Consider the following 16,894-nt stretch of genomic DNA (forward strand, 5'->3'; position numbering starts at 1 on the left):
TTCCTCGCCCTCCCGCCGGCTTTGCAGGTCCACCGCTGAGCCCCTCATGGGGCTCGGCAGTGGAGCTGCAAGGCCGCTGGCGGCCGGGACCGTTGGGGGTGGGGGGTGGGTGGCCTTATGACACACTTCTGGTGATGTCAGGGGGTGTGGCCTTATGACACACCTCCGGTGATGTCAGGGGGTTTGGCATATGCTAATGAGTTATGCTCTTTTTCTGCGAAACGACCCCTGGATTGCGCCAAGAGCGGAAATCAGTGATGGGCTTAGATGTAGGGTAACAGGAAGGTCGGTGCCACCAGGAAGCAGCTCCTACAGTGCCACAGCAGAGTGTGTGGGCTGGTCCATAGCTCCACCAAGAAAAAGTGTGGGAGCAACGGAACTTCCGCTTACATTCAGACCAAACATCACAAACACACCATGGTGTGCTGCATGCCCCTGGAGGCTGATTGTTTGCTTTTCCCATCGAAAAGCAGTCTTGAAGGCTGTAATCAAGAGCAGAAGGGGCGGGGCCACTAAATCCTCCCAATCGTCCACTCAAAACCATTTCCTCCCCTTGTTGCTTTTCCCCACCCATGTAGAAAAAAGAGGGCTGCCAGCTCCTAGTTGGGAGGTGCCGGAAGATTTTCAGGGTGGAGCCTAGGGAGGGGAGGGACCTCAGTGGGACATAGCCCCACAGAGTCCACCTTCCAAAGTGATCATTTCCTCCAGGCGGACTGATCTCTGTCAACGGGAGATCAGTTTTGATCCCAGAAGATCTCCAGCCGCCACCAGGATGTTGGCAACCCTACCTGAACACCTCAGGAAGTGAATTTGCATGGGATTACCCTGCCGTTTGAGGCTGTCAGAAACACAGAGGGTTTGTGCCAGGTTCTGCACATGGTCTATTTTACAAACATCATAGCTCCACTGCAGCAGGAGAAAGCTAGAAACCTGATCATGTCCATGTTATGCTAAAGTTATTTATTGTTTTCCAAATATAATTTAGAAGATGGCAAGGCAGGGATCTGAACCTGGGTCTCCCAGATCATAGCCTAACCACTCTACCACACCGGCTCTTTCGGCAAAGCACCCGCTGTCTTCTTAGAGACTGGAGACATGAAGGCTTCTGCAGGGCCAACCAGCATTGGGATGCAAATGTGACACCTTGGGACAGCAATCATTGGGGCTGGGGCACAACGAGACTGCAAGAGACCCAGAAGTGAGTCCCAGGATCCCTTTCAATGGATGCTGAAGGCACCTCTTGGCCATATAAGTCAGCCATAGGGTTGCCAGGTCCGACTCAGGAAATACCTGGGGACTTTGGGGGTGGGGCCAGGAGCAACAATGTGACTCACTTTTGTGATGTCACTAGGCGATTGAACTCCAAAGGGAGTTTGGGCCGTCACGTTTAAAGGGACCGCATTCCTTTTAAATGCTTTCCCTCCATTGGAAATAATGGAGGATATGGGCACCATCTTTTGGGGGGTTATAGAATTGGACCCCGTGGTCCAATATTTTTTAAACTTGGGGGGAGGGGTTTCCAGGAGCGGCACCATCTGCTAAGCTGAAAATTTGGTGCCTCTACCGAAAAAAACAGCCCCCCCCCCAAAGCCCCAGATACCCACAGATTGATTCTCCATTATACCCTCTAAAGGGTATAATGGAGCGCCCAGTGGGCATCCCCCCCCCACTTTCTGACATCCCTGAAGGGGGGAGGGGCACCAAACCAGGGGATCCCCTGCCCCTAATTGGGGATTGGCAACCCTACACTCAGATTGCACAAGCCTTAGCCAGCCTTTGATCAGGTGATACATGGACAATGGACAGGGGTTGGCTTGGATGGTCTCTGGGTGCTTTTTATCACTCTTTTCCCTGACTATCCTTCACAAAATAGGAATAATGGTGCTCCCCATCTCTAGTCCCAGAGCTGTTGTGAAGAGGAGAAAGATACAGCTTTTGCAAAAGCGAGGGACTTGTATAGGCTGTGGCAAGCTTTACCAGGAACCCTCACTTGCATGTTCGAGCCTGACCACTGTGGCTCAACAGGAGTTGCCAATCTCCAGGTGAGGGCTGGAGATCTCCCAGAATTACCACTGATCTCCAGACGACATAAACCACTTATTTATTCATTCAAAACATTTATTCGACTTCTCCAGGAGAAAATGGCTGCCTTGGAAGGTGGGCTGCATGGCATTAAACCCTTCCAAGGTCCCTCCCCTCCCCCAGGCTCCACCCTCAAACCTCCAGGTATTTCTACACCCAGAGCTGGCAACCCTAGACCCAACCCTAGCTAATGTTTGCAAAAAGTTTCCGTCTTTCCCCCCAAATGGTTGCACAATAGCTTTTGCAGAAGGATCAGAGAGGGCAAAGTGTAAAAGTTGGTCTTAAGGGCATGTCCAGAGATGGAAAAACACCGGAATGAGCTCTCCTCCCTCCAGTTTAAAACTCTGCACCAGACGAAATCAGTTTGATCTGATCATGTGCAAATCTGGGAGACGGAGAGAGGAAAAGTTGCATTTAAAAAAAATTATTATCGGATAACAGTTTAAAATACACGAGGGGGAGAGACGACAGTGAAAACTCCAGTGTCAAAAGAATAAGACTACAGTTCTGGGAAGAAAGCGTTTTCTAAGATTTCAAGAGGAAGCCTCTGCTGTTATTAACACCTCCTGTCGGTTCCTTGTTCTGTTCTGCTAGTATTGTTGTTATTATCTACTTCACTTGTATCCCGCCTTTTCCCCCAGTGAGAATCCCAGGTAGCTTACGTCATTCTCTCCTCCATTTTGTCCTCACAACAACCCTGTGAGGTAGGTTAGGCAGAGAGTGTGCGACTGGCTGAAGGTCACCCAGCACAAGTGGGAATTCAAACCCAGGTCACACAGATACTAGTCTGACACTCTGACCACTACACCACACTGTCCCCCCCCATTTCCTGCCTCCTTTGTTGCATTTTGATCCACCTTTTATTCCTTACAGAATTCTTGCCATATCCCTTCCTTGTTTTTCTTAGACACTGGTTCACAGCATCCTTTCCTTTCGGCTTGTTACTTGTGCTGAATTTTAATACCCTCCATCATATCGGAGACAACCTAGTGTAGTGGTTAGGGTTCTGGGTTCAAATCCCTGCTCTGGGAAGCTCACTTCAGTGACCTTGGGCAAGTCACTCTCTTTCAGCCTAACCCCCCTTCACAGGGTAGTTGTGGAGATAAAACAGAAGAGAATGATGTAGGCTGCCCAGAGCTTATTGGAAGGAGGGCAGGATTAAAAAAAAAAATCAAGGGAAAGATGTGCCCTCACTTCAGTGTTTATACATTGCTGAAAGCCTGTGTTGCTTTCTATATGCTTTCTTGGTTTCCTTTTCAATAGCTGCCTTTTTACCAATTTAAAAAATCCAGGAGGACAATCCAAAACACAGCTGCCCCACAACAGGTTATCATGTCAGCAGTACTAAATACAGCAGCTGCAGTGCACCAAATGACAGGCTCTGTGCTACAATGCCTTATTGATCATGCACATGCATTTCCCAAAATGCACACTAAAGACAATGGCACATATTACCCTCCACTCATGATGCAACTTCTAGAGGCCCTGGGAAGGAAACTGAACCCTAAGGAACGGCAATTCTGGTGACATGCAGGCCAAAGTTGCCAACTCCAATTTGGGAAACTCCTGGAGATTTGGGGAGGTGCTTAGGGAGCTCAGAGTTTGGGGACCAGAGGGGGCTCAGCAAGCATCCTGCCCTCCAGAACTTCCATTTCCTCCAGGAGAATTAATCCGTGTAGCAACGGAGATTAGTTGTAGTTGCAGAAGAACTCCAGGCCCTACCAAGAGGCTGGTAACTCCAAGGCCAACAAGCCTTCCCCAGATGGCAATGACACAATAGTGGTGGTGGTTGATTGGTTATCCCTTCCGCCCCTTTCTGTAAGGAGCTCAGAGTGTTTCTTCCCACCTTTATTTAACCTTCCCCAATAGGGTTGCTGGGTCTACTTACCGGACCGTCAGGGAGTAGGAGGGAGACTTCCAGGAATGGGGAAGGCAGGGAGACATCACTGCATATGACATCACTGGTGTGATGACATCAGGCAGAAGTGACATCATCATGCCAGGCACATCATGCAGTGACACTCTAGCATTTGGGTCAAAATTCTGTAGTCACCATAGGGTTTTGGCCAAAATGCTAGAGCGTCACCACACAGCGTGCCCAGCGTGATGACGTCACTTCCACATGACATCATTGCTCCAACTATGTCGACATGGGAGGGGGTTGTTCAGGAGGGGGGTTTCCCCCGCTGGCCACCGGCAGATTGGAGCACCCAAAATTGGGGGAAACCCCGCTCTGACCAGGGGTCTGGCAACCCTACTTCCCAACAATCCTATGAAGTAAGCTATGGCTGGCCCAAGATTGCCCAAGGGGTTTCCTGGCAAGCAGAGATTCAAATCTGGGTCTGCCCAAGCCTAAATTAAAGTCTGTCTTGCCAATCTGCCCCCCATCAGTTCTGTGGCCTTTTGCAGACCTGCTGATGCTGGGAGAGATTACTCTTTTCCCCCGGAGAGCTGAAGGTGATTCAGCTTCGTGGGGAGAATTGTTCATGACACTCTTGCTTCCTCCCAGTAAACAGGTTTTGCAGGAATCTGCGTTCTTTCAAAAGCCTGCGAAACCTGTTTGGCCAGAGGCAGAAGTTGGAACAGGGGAACACTTGTGCACACCATGGGAAGTGTCGCTTCTTTCCAATCACCCCGAAGACTTTAATATAAAAAAACAAAAAACAACCCTGTCTCTAGCTTGATCCTTGCTTGATTCCTCCTTCTCGGCCTCACAGGACTTGCTAGGAGCAAATATATTTAGGAGACAAGAAGCAGATTTCAAAATAAATGGCCTTTGGGGTAAAAGCAGTAGGGTTGCCAACTCTGGCTTGGGAAATTGCTGGAGATCTGGGGGTAGAGATTGGGGAGGGCAGGGTTTGGGGCGGGGAGAGACCTCAGCAGGGTACAGTGCCATAGACTCCACCCTCCAAAGCAGCCATTTAGTCCAGGGAAAGTGATCTCTGTAGTATGAGGTCCATTATAATTCTGGGAGAACTCAAGGCTCCACCTGGAGATTGGCAACCCTAAGTGGATGCTTTAAAAAAATTGGGGGGGTATAGTGCAGCCTTATGAAGAAGAGCTGAAGATCACCCTACAGGGAGACAGTTGGAAGGACTGGTAATTAGCGTAGCTAGATTAGGGACTGCCCACAAATTCAAATTATGTTAGAATAAACCAACTTTGAAAAACCAATAGTCTGCCTCCATATAAGAGAACTTCATTTATAGGCTATACCACTACAGACTGATGGGGAAGAAGGTCACAGTGGTGTGGGGCTAGGGCACATAAAGGAACTGTCCTAAAAACATAAGAACCAATAGCCCATCTAGTCCAGCATCCTGTCTCACACAGTGGCCAGTCAGTTCTTCTGGAGGGCCAATGCCATAGAGGCTGAGGCCTTCCCCTGATGTTGTTTTTGGCTCTGGGATTCAGCGGATTAGTGCCTCTGAATGTGAAGGTTCCTCTCAGTCAACATGGCTAGTAACTATACTGTCCAGATCTTTCTCACTACCCCTGGATGTCTGTGCCCCTTCCTTCATATGTGAAGGGGGAGACAACCAGAGACAGGGCTTTCTCTGTGGTGGCACCTAAACTGTGAAATGCCTTTCCCTTTGAGGCTCACCTGGAACCTGCCCTACTCTCTTTTAGGCATCAGGCCATGTAGTTCCTTTTCACCCAGGTTTGTAATTAAGGGTTTCATCTTTTAGTGTTCATCTCATTTTTAGTCTGTCTTTAGCTTAGGAGCTTTGTGGCACTTGTTTTAATCTGCTCAGAGTTTTATGTTTTTGTGCTCCAAGTGGGTTTTAATTAATATCTTTTGGTGTTTTCTGGAGTTTTAAAATTATTTTTCTTTGTAAGACACCTCAGAAAGACGACATAGACACTTTCTGCATAAAAGAAATTAATGAATAAATGCTCTCTCACATAGAAATTCCCTACATATAAAAAACTTGGCACCCCATGGAGAAAGGCTCTATCGTATCACTTTTCATTTGTTGTCCTGGCTACCTCACTTAGGGGGAGTTATGGATGTAGGGGAAGTTTGAAAACGGACCCCTTCCACTGTAGCCTGAAGTGGTGTTGTCCATTCTACCATCTCAGCATTTTGCCGCTCCAAGCTGGTGGCCATCGCTATGTCTTGTGGCAGAGAGTTCCATAAGTTTATCTGGAATCAGTGTGCCATAACGCAGTGACACACCATAAACCAAAAATTCCAGTGATGTTTCTGTTAAGAAACCCCCTGGGGCGGCTCATCTTGGAATATTATGTGTGGGCGTTTGTGATGTTCCAGCTCACACAAAAGAGATCACGCAAGCAAGGTCTACTTTACATCTTCTTATTATGCTCTCTGGAGAAGGAGCCCCATTTTATAATCCTTCACAGCATTTTCTACCTCAGTGCCCCCCTTCCCGAATCCCCAGCACACAGATTTCGGCAGGTTTTCACTTGAGTTTCTTCTCTCTCCCCAAAATAAATCTTATTTATGCCTCTGGCTGTGGCTCACCCCTGACATCTCTCTACCGATCTCTGTCAGCTGCTCATCCACCTGTAAGGGAGGCTGCTGGGTGAGAAGGAGCTTGCAACATGACTCCCCCCCCCCAAAAAAACACTTCTCTACCTTGAACCAAACCCAGTGGACAGCCTTGTTTGAACAAATGGGAGCTGCTCAAGAGTGTATCAATAGCACCGGATCGTGCCCTGTGGTCTGGAACTTGGGGCAAGTTCGAATCCTACATAGTAAATGTCACCAACTGAATATAAGTGGCTGCCACTTTTGTTTTTTGTGGCACACAGAACAATTCAAGAGGTGACTCCCCTACATGGAAAAACTTTGCACGCCACCTCATTTTGCCTGCGTATTTGTTGCCAACCGAACTTACTCCCACTACCAGTTTGGTGTCGTGATGAAGAGCGGCGGACTATGACTTATTTATTTATTTATTTCATTTATACCCCGCCCTCCACGCACGCGGGCTCAGGGCAGCTTACACAGGCACAAAAGTGCGATAAAAAAACAACAAGTTAAAACAATTAAGGCACAAGTGCAGTAAAAGTCAACAGTTAAAACAGTTTAGGCAAAAATGCACATCTCACAGAATACATAATGACTATTTGACTACAATACATTCTCCCTATTGCATATCCCAATGGGGTCAAAAAAAAGGGGGGGGGATGACATGGGCCACAATATTTCAGCTGGCCAGTCAGCCTGACGCAGCGGAAGTGCTCTGCAGTCGCACGGTGGTGGTAATGGCGGCAGTGGCTCCTACTCAAAAGCCTGCCGGAAGAGCTCCATCTTGCAGGCCCTGAGGAACTGTAAAAGGTCCCGCAGGGCCCTGATCTCCTCTGGGAGCTCATTCCACCAGGTAGAAGCTGCCACCGAAAAGGACCTAGCCCTTGTGGCCACAAGCCTGGCCTCCTTGGGGCCCGGGGTCACTAGGCGGTGTTGTGACCCCGACCGAAGTGCTCTTTGGGGCCTGTGTGGGGAAAGGCGGTCCCTCAGGTATGCTGGACCCTGGCCATGTACGGCTTTAAAGGTAAGCACCAGCACTTTGAAGCAAATCCAGAACGCTATAGGTAGCCAGTGCAGCGCTTTCAGCACAGGTTGGATGTGGTCCCATCTAGAGGCACCCGCTACCAACCTGGCTGCCGCATTCTGCACCAGTTTCAGCCTCCAAATTTGCGACAAAGGCAGCCCCATGTAGAGAGCGTTACAGTAGTCTAACCTCGAGGTGACCGTCGCATGGATCACTGTGGCCAGATCGCCGCGGCTAAGGAAGGGGACCAACTGCCGCACCAGCCATAGATGATAAAGGGTTGCTTTGGCAGTGGCCGCCACCTGGGCCTCCATCGTTAAGGTGGGGTCCAGGAGCACTCCCAAACTCCTAACCTCTGAAGCTGGCACCAAAGGTGCCCCATCGAAGGCCGGGAGCGGGAGCCCCAATCCCATACCACCCCGACCCAGGCACAGGACCTCCATCTTCACCGGGTTCAGCTTCAGCCGGCTCAGCTTGAGCCACCCAGCCACGGCCTGTAAAGCTCGGTGAAGATCTTTTAGGTCAGAGTCCGACTGGCCACCCAACATCACATAGAGTTGGGTGTCATCGGCATATTGATGACACCCAAGACCATACCTCCGGACAATCTGGGCGAGGGGGCGCATGTATATGTTAAATAGCATCGGGGAGAGTACTGCCCCCTGGGGCACTCCGCATTCAAGCAGGTGCCTCCGGGACTGCTGCTCCCCTAGCCCAACCCTCTGTCCCCGCCCTTGGAGAAAAGAGACAAGCCATTGAAGGGCGAGACCCTGAATCCCCACGTCGGTAAGGCGATGGGTCAGCAGCTGGTGGTCGACCGTATCAAATGCGGCCGACAGACCTAACAACAACAGCACCGCCACACCACCTCAATCCAGATGTCTACAGAGGTTGTCAGTGAGGGCAACCAGCACTGTCTCTGTCCCATGCCCCGGGCGAAAGCCAGACTGGAATGGATCAAGGACGGAAACGTCATCTAGAAATCCCTGTAACTGCGTCACCACCGCCCTCTTAATCAGTTTGCCCAAATAGGGCAAATTGGACACCGGCCGATAGCTGGCCAATTCAGTCGGGTCCAGAGTTGGCTTTTTCAGGAGAGGGTGGACCATCGCTTCCTTGAGTGCTTTGGGGAACCGCCCCTCCGAAAGGGACTTGTTGATAATCTCCCTCAAGGCACCTCGAAACCCCTCATGGCCTGCTTTAATGAGCCAGGAGGGGCACGGATCAAGGCTGCAAGTGGTTGGGCGCACAGATACAAGCACTCTGTCAACTTCCTCCAGGCTGAGCCGGTCAAAGCCCTCCAAACCCAGCGAAACTGTGCAAGGGGCCTCAAGTTCACGTACTGTATCAACTGTGGCGGGGAGGTCACGGCGGAGCGACAAGACTTTATCCGCAAAATAGCTCGCAAAAGTCTCACAGCCAATATCCAATTCCCTACTGTTTTGTCTGCCCTGTGGCAGAGCTGTCAATGATCGAATCGTCCTAAATAATTGGGCCGGGCGTGAGCTAGCAGACGCAATCCTAGCTGCGTAGTAATCTCTCTTCGCAGCCTTGACTGCCCTCTCATAGGATCTCATAAACGTCCTATAAGATGTTCTTGTGGCCTCGTCGCGAGCTCAGCGCCACCGTCTCTCCAACTGTCTGAGCTCCTGTTTCATAAGCCGCAACCCCTGGGTATACCAGGGGGCCAGCTTAGAGCGAGGGCGCAGAGGGCGCCGGGGAGCGATCACATCAATGGCTGTAGAAAGTCGACTATGCCAATCATCCACGAGCTCATCCAACGTGCCGTCAGGGGGCATCGGATCCTGCAGAGCCATCTGAAGCTGCATAGGGTCCATTAGGCTCTGTGGGCGAGCTAAAATCTGCTCGCCGCCTAAACGGGGTCAGGGCGGGACATTTGCACGAGCCTTCAGGGCATAGTCTGGAGAACTGGGTTTGATTCCCCACTCCTCCACGTGCAGCCAGCTGGGTGACCTTGGGTCAGTCACAGTTCTCTCAGAGCTGTTCTCTCAAGACCAGTTGTCTCAGAGCTCTCTCAGCCCCACCTACTTCAAAGGGTGTCTCTTGGGGATAGGAAAGGAAGGAGATTGTAAGCCGCTCTGAGACTCCAAGTGAAGGGCGGGGTATAAATCCAATCTCTTCTTCTTCTACCCTTCTGACGACACCTTCGATCTTTCTCCATTCCTTTCTTGTCTAAGGTAGACTGCAATGTGCTCTGGGCAGAGATTCCGTCACTGCTGTGTTTGGTACACAACTAGCAACATGCACGATACATTGCAGCAGTGTTGCAATCTGACTCAAATGGGGACTTGCGCTTATTATAATGACCAGTTGCTTGTCATTCTTTTTCTGCTATGACTATGAGAAATGGCTTTCATCAGCCATTCAATTGGTAGATGACCTTAAACAAACCACTGTCTTTCAGCCGATATAGAAATAATGTCTGCTTTAATCCTACAGAGCATGCATATAAAGACGCTCACCGATGTTGCCTGTTTCCTTTCTGCCCCCTTTCCCCTGCAGCCTCCTTGAGACCTCCAAGAAACAGATATTGGCTTGCACAAACAAAGAGCTATGTGGCTTGCAAGGCTTCAGTGAGGGGGGGGGACTAGGACAGATCTGCTTTTGCACCAATGGAATCTTCATTGATAGGGTTGCCGGCCTCCAGGTGGGGCCTGGGGATCTCCCATTTTCACAACTGATCTCCAGATGACAGAGATCAGCTCCCCTGGAGAAAACGGCTGCTTTGAAGGGTGGGCTCTATGGCATTGTACCGTGCTGAGGCCCCTCCCCTCCCCAGCCAAGCCCTCAACTGGCTCCACCCCCAAAGTCTCCAAGTATTTCCCAACCTGGACCTGGCAACCAGGGGCAGATTAACCATTAAGCAGACTCAGCAGGTGCTTAGGGCACCAGGGCCAAAGGGGGCACCACAAAGTTGGGGAAAGGGTGAAAAGCTTAGTTTGTACAGTATATTGTGTTATCATATGAATAAATTTTTATATTGCTGCAACCTGCATGGTATATCTGGTCAGACAGGTCAACAACTAAAATGGACTGGGTCAGTGTGGAAAGGAGGGGGGCACCAAGATTGGTCAGTGCTTAGGGCACCAGTGAGCCTTTATCCGCCTCTGCTGGCAATGCTATTCATTGATGGGAGAAGAAGGAGAGTACACTTTTGCCTAGTTCCCTCTTTTATGGTTAAGTGTGCAGACTCTAATCTGGGAGAACTGGGTTTGATTCCCCACTCCTCCACTTGCACCTGCTGATGTGACCTTGGGTCAGTCACAAGCTCTGGCACAGCTGTCCTTGAAAAAGAGCAGTTTCTGTCAGAGCTCTCTCAGCCCCACCCACCTCATAGGGTGTCTGTTGTGGGGAGGGGAAGGGAAAGGAGTTTGTAAGCCGTTCTGAGACTCCAAGTGAAGGGCGGGGTATAAATCCAATCTCTTCTCTCTTCTTCTCTCTTATTGTTAAACTAGCAGTAAAGCCCGTTGTGAAAGCAATACAACGAGATCTAGAAAGAGGCTCTGGGGCAGTACTCTGGCTTTGGGCAAACAGTGTCAATTTGCTGTGGTGACCTCAGCAGGGTATAATGACAGAGTCCACTGTTTTCTCCAGAGGAACTGATCTCTGCTACCTGAAGAGCAGTTGTAATTGTGAGTGATATGTAACCCTCACCTGGAGATTGGCAGCAATTGTTACCCAGGACAAAATGGCTGGTTTGGAGGGTGTAGTCTATGGTATTCTACCTGTCTGAGGTCCCACCCCTCCGCAAACCCCACCCTCTCCAGGCTCCACCCCTCAAATTCCCTGGAATTTGTCAGCATGTAGTTGGCAACCCCATCTCCTTCCCAGCTAACCATCAATCTACCATTATCTGCCCCTTTGACTTCAGCTGACTTCTGCCCTCCCTTCTGCAGAGCAGTTGTAATACTGAGTGCTCTCCAGCCCTCACCTGGAGATTGGCAACAATGGTTCCCTATGTGGGACTGACTGGTTTGGAGGGTGGAGTCTATGGCAGTGTACCTGTCTGAGGTCCCACCCCTCCTCAAACCTCACCCTCTTCAGGCTCCATCCCTCAAATCTCCAGGAATTTCCCATCTGGAGTTGGCAACCCTATCAGGATTGGCCCCAATGTGTTTTCTCCCAAAGGCCAAAGTAGGTGACAGGACCAAGCTTAGTTGCCTACCAACAGGCACTGAGGGGAATGTAGGGTTGCCAGCTCTAAGGAGGGAAATACCTGGAGGTTTGGGGGGTGGATTCTGTAGAGGGCCGGGCGACGGAGGCATCGGCCTTCTGTCGCCCGCCTTGCCCCCCCAATCTCGGCCCGGGCACCCGCGGCTCCCACCAGCGGCCGCCCGACTCCAGACTCCCCCGCGGCCACTCCAGCCAGGCGACGGAGGCATCGGCCTTCCATCGCCTGCCTCGCCCCCATGGCATTGTATCTGTCTGAGGTCCCCCTCTTCCTCCTCCTCCTCAGACCCCACCCTCAGCAGGCTTCAACCCTATGTCCTTTCCTGGCAACCATCAGCCAACCTTTATCTGCCTGTCTGTCTTAAGTTTTACATCCCCCCCCCCCCCGCCTCTGCCTAGGGAAAGGGCAGTCTTTCCCTGCAGTGGGAACCAAAGCAGCTGACATCATTCTCCTCTCCCCCGTATGATCCGCACAACTACCCTATGAGGTATGTTATGGTTGAAAGTGTGTGAATGGTCCATAGTCCCCCAGGCAGCTTTTAAAACATGAACCTGGGACCTGCACACCATCTGTGGCAGTAATGCGGTGCCTGCTGGCACCTTTTCCTATCATTTTTTGCCTTGTGGTATTCTGCTTGTGGTGTGATCTGTCTTCTTTGTGGTGTGGCGTGATTGTGTTATTGGGTTTGTTTCTTTTAAAGGGGAAGTGATGTGTTGTGAGTGAGGACATATGTTACCTCAGAATACAGTAGTTCCCATATGCAACTGAAAATTCCAACTGCCTTGCGGGGGGGAGGGGGAGTTTGAGGTGTGGAATGGAGTGAAGTCCAATCAGCTTCCACATGCAAAAGACCTTGAAACGCTGGGCGGGACTGCACAAAGCAGCCAGTCAACCCAGCCAGTGTCTTCTGAGTGGCAGTTCTTCCGGCCAAACACTAAAGGCGGGCATTTTAGAACGTTGGTCCCCACTACTCCTTTATTATAAGGGAGAGATGCTTTATTATAAGGGAGAGATATACATCAAAAGGTGGGGGAAAGAACCACACCAAAGTTCACGACTGTAAATACACATCAAAATGTTAGAAATACAAAACGAGAACAGCAGGAAAAAAGCCCTCCTAACTCCATTTCCTCCACCACCTCCTCAGCTGCATGATCCTTTGCATCACGGATTCAACTGTCCTCAAAAAAAGTCTTGAAACAAGAAAATTTGACAGTTAAGGTGGGAGATCCCCTTGAACTCTTCTGGGATACTGTTCCAAAGAACAGGTACCATGGCTGAGAAGGAGCGTGCTTCAGTAATGACATATTTGAGAGACTTCAGAGACAGGCTACTCAAGAGGGAGCTCTGGAAAGATCTAAGTTAGCACATGGCCTTAAACTGGGAGAGACAGTTTTTCAGACATGTGAAACCCAGGCAGGCCAATAGCCACAGGGAGGGGAGCTTTGGGGGGCAATGCCCCCACAGATAAGTGCCACCCCTACAGACAAATTTTTTTTAAAGTTAAATGTAAGACGTGTGTGGGGTTTCCAAAATGACCCCGGGGAACAGTCAGGGAAGTCTCAATCTCATTTTCTTTTTTTCCGGGCCGAAAATTAAACAGGGTTTTAAAAATGCAAATAAAATGAAATGAAATTGCCAAAAAAAATTTGTAATTGCAAAATGCAAAAGAGAAAGAGAGAGCTGGAGATTCCTCCCCCCCCCCCGCTTACACAAAAAAGCAGCCCGGAATCGAGTATCTCCAATTGAAAGGACTAGAGGAGGTCTAGAGGTTGCAGTGGAGCCGGAGCCGCTGCTGCTGCAGCAAAAGGGCCACCAGGTGCAGCCGCCGCCTGCCACCGCCCTCTCCCCCCCGGATTTCCCCAAACCCCACCAACCAAAATTTTCTAGCTATGCTCCTGATCCCAGGTTGTACGGGACTTTATAGATAAGAAGCCATGCTTTGCATGTGACAGAGAAGCAAACAGGGAGCCAACATAGGTAGTATAACATTGGCAATAATATGCTCATACCTCCAGTTAATGGACAAGCAGCTGCATTCTGTAGCAGAATGCCTCTTCTCTGCAGCCCTCTGAGCTGTGGAGCTTTTTGGCCATTCGTCTCGCAATCTCCAGCATCAATATTCTGAAGGTTTCGGGGGCTGCTAGGGGAAGGGGAGAGTGGGAAAGAACTGGGCTTTTATTCAGGGCCCAGCCCTCTAACGGTGACTTACTTCACAAGACTGTAGATAGTGAATGTGCAAAACAGGTACGCCCTGGGAAAATTAGAGGAAGAAGGAGAACCGCTATGTGAAAAAAAATTAAAATGTCCCATGTTGCACGGGTACCCTCAGCTTTAAAACCTAGGATTCATTTTGAGCTGCTTATGAAAATGATTGGTCTGAAGCACAACATAAATGCAAAATAACCCCTTCGGGACTTTGAGATGAGGCAACCAGGTGGGGTCTACAGTGGTGGAAAGGACTGTACCATTTCTCAATGTGGGGGTGTGCTGCTTTCACATTTATTCTTTAGATATTTAGATTTATACCCTGCTTTCCTTCCCAGTGGGGGTGCCCAAAGCGGCTCACCACATCATTTCAAACTTGACGGCAAACAAAAATGAAAATGTGAAAGTAGGATGGGTTTAATTATCAACTAGTACATAGGTGGCTGGGAAAGATTGAAGGTCAAAGAACACGGGGACAGCAAAGGATGAGATGGTTAGACAGTGTCATAGATGCAACGAACATGAAATTGAGCAAACTTCAGAGGACGGCGGAAAACAGGAGGGCCTGGCGAGATCTTGTCCATTGGGTCGCGAAGAGTCGGACTTGACTGTGCGACTGAACAACAGCAACAACAACATAGGTGGCAGGAATACATAAGCCCCAGGATCCCTGGAGTTGGTTCACCAAACAACAAAACATGGAGGCTGTAATTCGTCCTAGCCAACTTCATAAGACTGTTTTGGGATAAAGTGGGAAGACCCTCACATTTGCCACCCTTGGGCTCCCTGGAGGAAAAACAGGTTAACAACGGTCATTGATAAATAGCAAGATGTGGGGGGTTTTCTCCCTCTGTCTCACCTGCGTCTGGGTTAAACCCAACTGTGCCGCTAGTTCTGCCCGCTCAGGTAATGCCAGGTATTGGGTCTGCTGGAAACGTTGGTTGAGGGCTTGGAGTTGGAGACTGGAGTAGATGGTGCGTGGCTTGCGGATCTTCTTCCCTTTCCCATTGATGCGGATTTCCCCATTCTCGATGATGGTGGCCTTTTCCAGCTCTTCCAAAAGAAACAGGTTTCGAAAGGGAGAAAGAAGAAGTAAGATCATCTGCAACCGGACCCAGTTTCTGTCGCTGCTAAAACGTCCACAACGTACAACCACCATGGGAGAATTCCTGTTTTAAATCAGCATTGTTTGTTTCCCCTGAACATGATTGAAATTCGCTTGTGGTAGAAAAGTCCAAAGCACAACATGAATGCAAAATACCCAGCCCAGACTTTTGAGATGAGGCAAACAGGTAGTGTTTAGAGTGGCAGAATGAACTATGCCATTTCTCACAGTAGGTGGCAAAGAATGCTGCTTTCAACTGCTCCTCCATATCAGAAAACCTCCCCACAAACAGAGACCTGGTATATCAGGGGAAAGGTTCCAGCTCAAGGTCAATAATAGCAAGGGGTTAAGTTCCTATGAAGAGACCTGCAGGAGCCCAGGCCTGCCATGAAGCCCTGAGCCCTTGATATCTTGCTGGGACAGAGGAAGCATTCTGAGCATGCTCAAAACCAGTCCTCTCACCTGTCAGTCTGTGGAGGCATTAAAAAGGTTCAACTCAATCAATACTTAATTCCTAAAAGGAGAAGCAATGGGAGAATCATGTCTTTTGATGTAATCTCAACTACGGTGAGCTGTAGTGAGAAAAAGGCCTTCTGTGCAGGCTTTTTCTGTCTTTAGCCAAGAGGAAACGCAGGGAACAATTATTTTAATAAATGAATTGTATAAATTCATAAACGGGCATGCTCAAAGTGATGGAAAGGTACATTCCAAGTCATATGCTCAGACAGTGGTAAAGCACTCCACATGAGCTCAGAGGCACTCTCTTCCTAATTCACGTGTTTAAATTCCGAGCCCTCGTTCAGAGTGCCCCCAAAATAAGCACAATTTCCAGAACATTTCTGTTTCTACATACCCTCCCTCTCGCAATAACTTCAGTGATGTGTTAATTTAGGGGATTGGAGCATAATCCTAAACAGAGTCACACCCTTCTAGGTCTGTTGAAATCATTGGGTTTAGAAGGGCATAACTCTGTTTAGGATTGGATTGTTGCATTCTCCATACATACGGCAGTGAAGTGATGCTTTAGTATGCCCACATTTCATTGGGGTCAGAAAGAAAATGGGCCCTGGCCTTTTAAAAGCCCGGAAGCAACCCTATGAATCAGCTGTTCCAAACAAAGACGAAAATCTCAAGGCACATTCAGATGTTCCTATACATCACTCACAGGTGAATGCGTGAACACTTTCGCTTGCAACGGGTCACATTTGGGGCAATGTGGAACTAAGTCATCATCTTGATAAGCTCCATTCTTAGGTAATGAACATGCACAGGGGAGCCCAGCTAAACTTCAGCTGAGTTCTTAGATGGATGCACAGGTTTGAATAAGCGAGAACAGACGGGACCAAGGTGGCTATGCAAAACACCCACATTTCAACACACAAACTCTTAACTAGGACAGCTTGCCCTCCTCCTGAGGAATTCTGGGAACTGTAGTTCCATGGCGAGAATTCTTGTAAGGTTGCCTCACACACACAAGCCCTTCTTGCTTTTCCCATGGGCAGGGGTCATTTCCTGCAGGAGCGCACAGGAGCGGAGCTCCGGCAGTAAGGAGCCCAGGGGGTGGGCACATGCAACAAGCCCCACCCCCTTCTCCCAGCAGCCCTCAGTTGGGCCACGAGGAGCAAGAAGCAGCCGGGTAAGTTCCAGCCCCCCCCCGGCCCACTTTCATGTACAATCTCTCCCTTCTCTGCAAGGGCAAATCTGCGTGTCCCCCCCCCCTATAGCTAGCAATCCAAAACAGTCCAGTGGCACCTTTAAGACCAGGTTTTCTTTAGGTACAAGCTCTCC

At 49.6% G+C, this 16,894-nt stretch overlaps 1 protein-coding gene across 1 annotated transcript in view; it reads right to left on the minus strand.

The window, feature by feature from the left end:
- Positions 1 to 16,894, minus strand: part of DLX4 (distal-less homeobox 4) — a 42,750-nt gene that overhangs the window by 2,476 nt on the left and 23,380 nt on the right. Inside the window, exon 2 of the mRNA XM_015413678.1 lies at positions 14,861 to 15,054. Coding sequence (XP_015269164.1) covers positions 14,861 to 15,054 — 194 coding nt within the window. The remainder of the gene's footprint in view (positions 1 to 14,860; positions 15,055 to 16,894) is intronic.

This window comes from Gekko japonicus, unplaced genomic scaffold (assembly GCF_001447785.1).
Source record: "Gekko japonicus isolate JY-2015 unplaced genomic scaffold, Gekko_japonicus_V1.1 scaffold544, whole genome shotgun sequence".
Taxonomy (NCBI): domain Eukaryota; kingdom Metazoa; phylum Chordata; class Lepidosauria; order Squamata; family Gekkonidae; genus Gekko; species Gekko japonicus.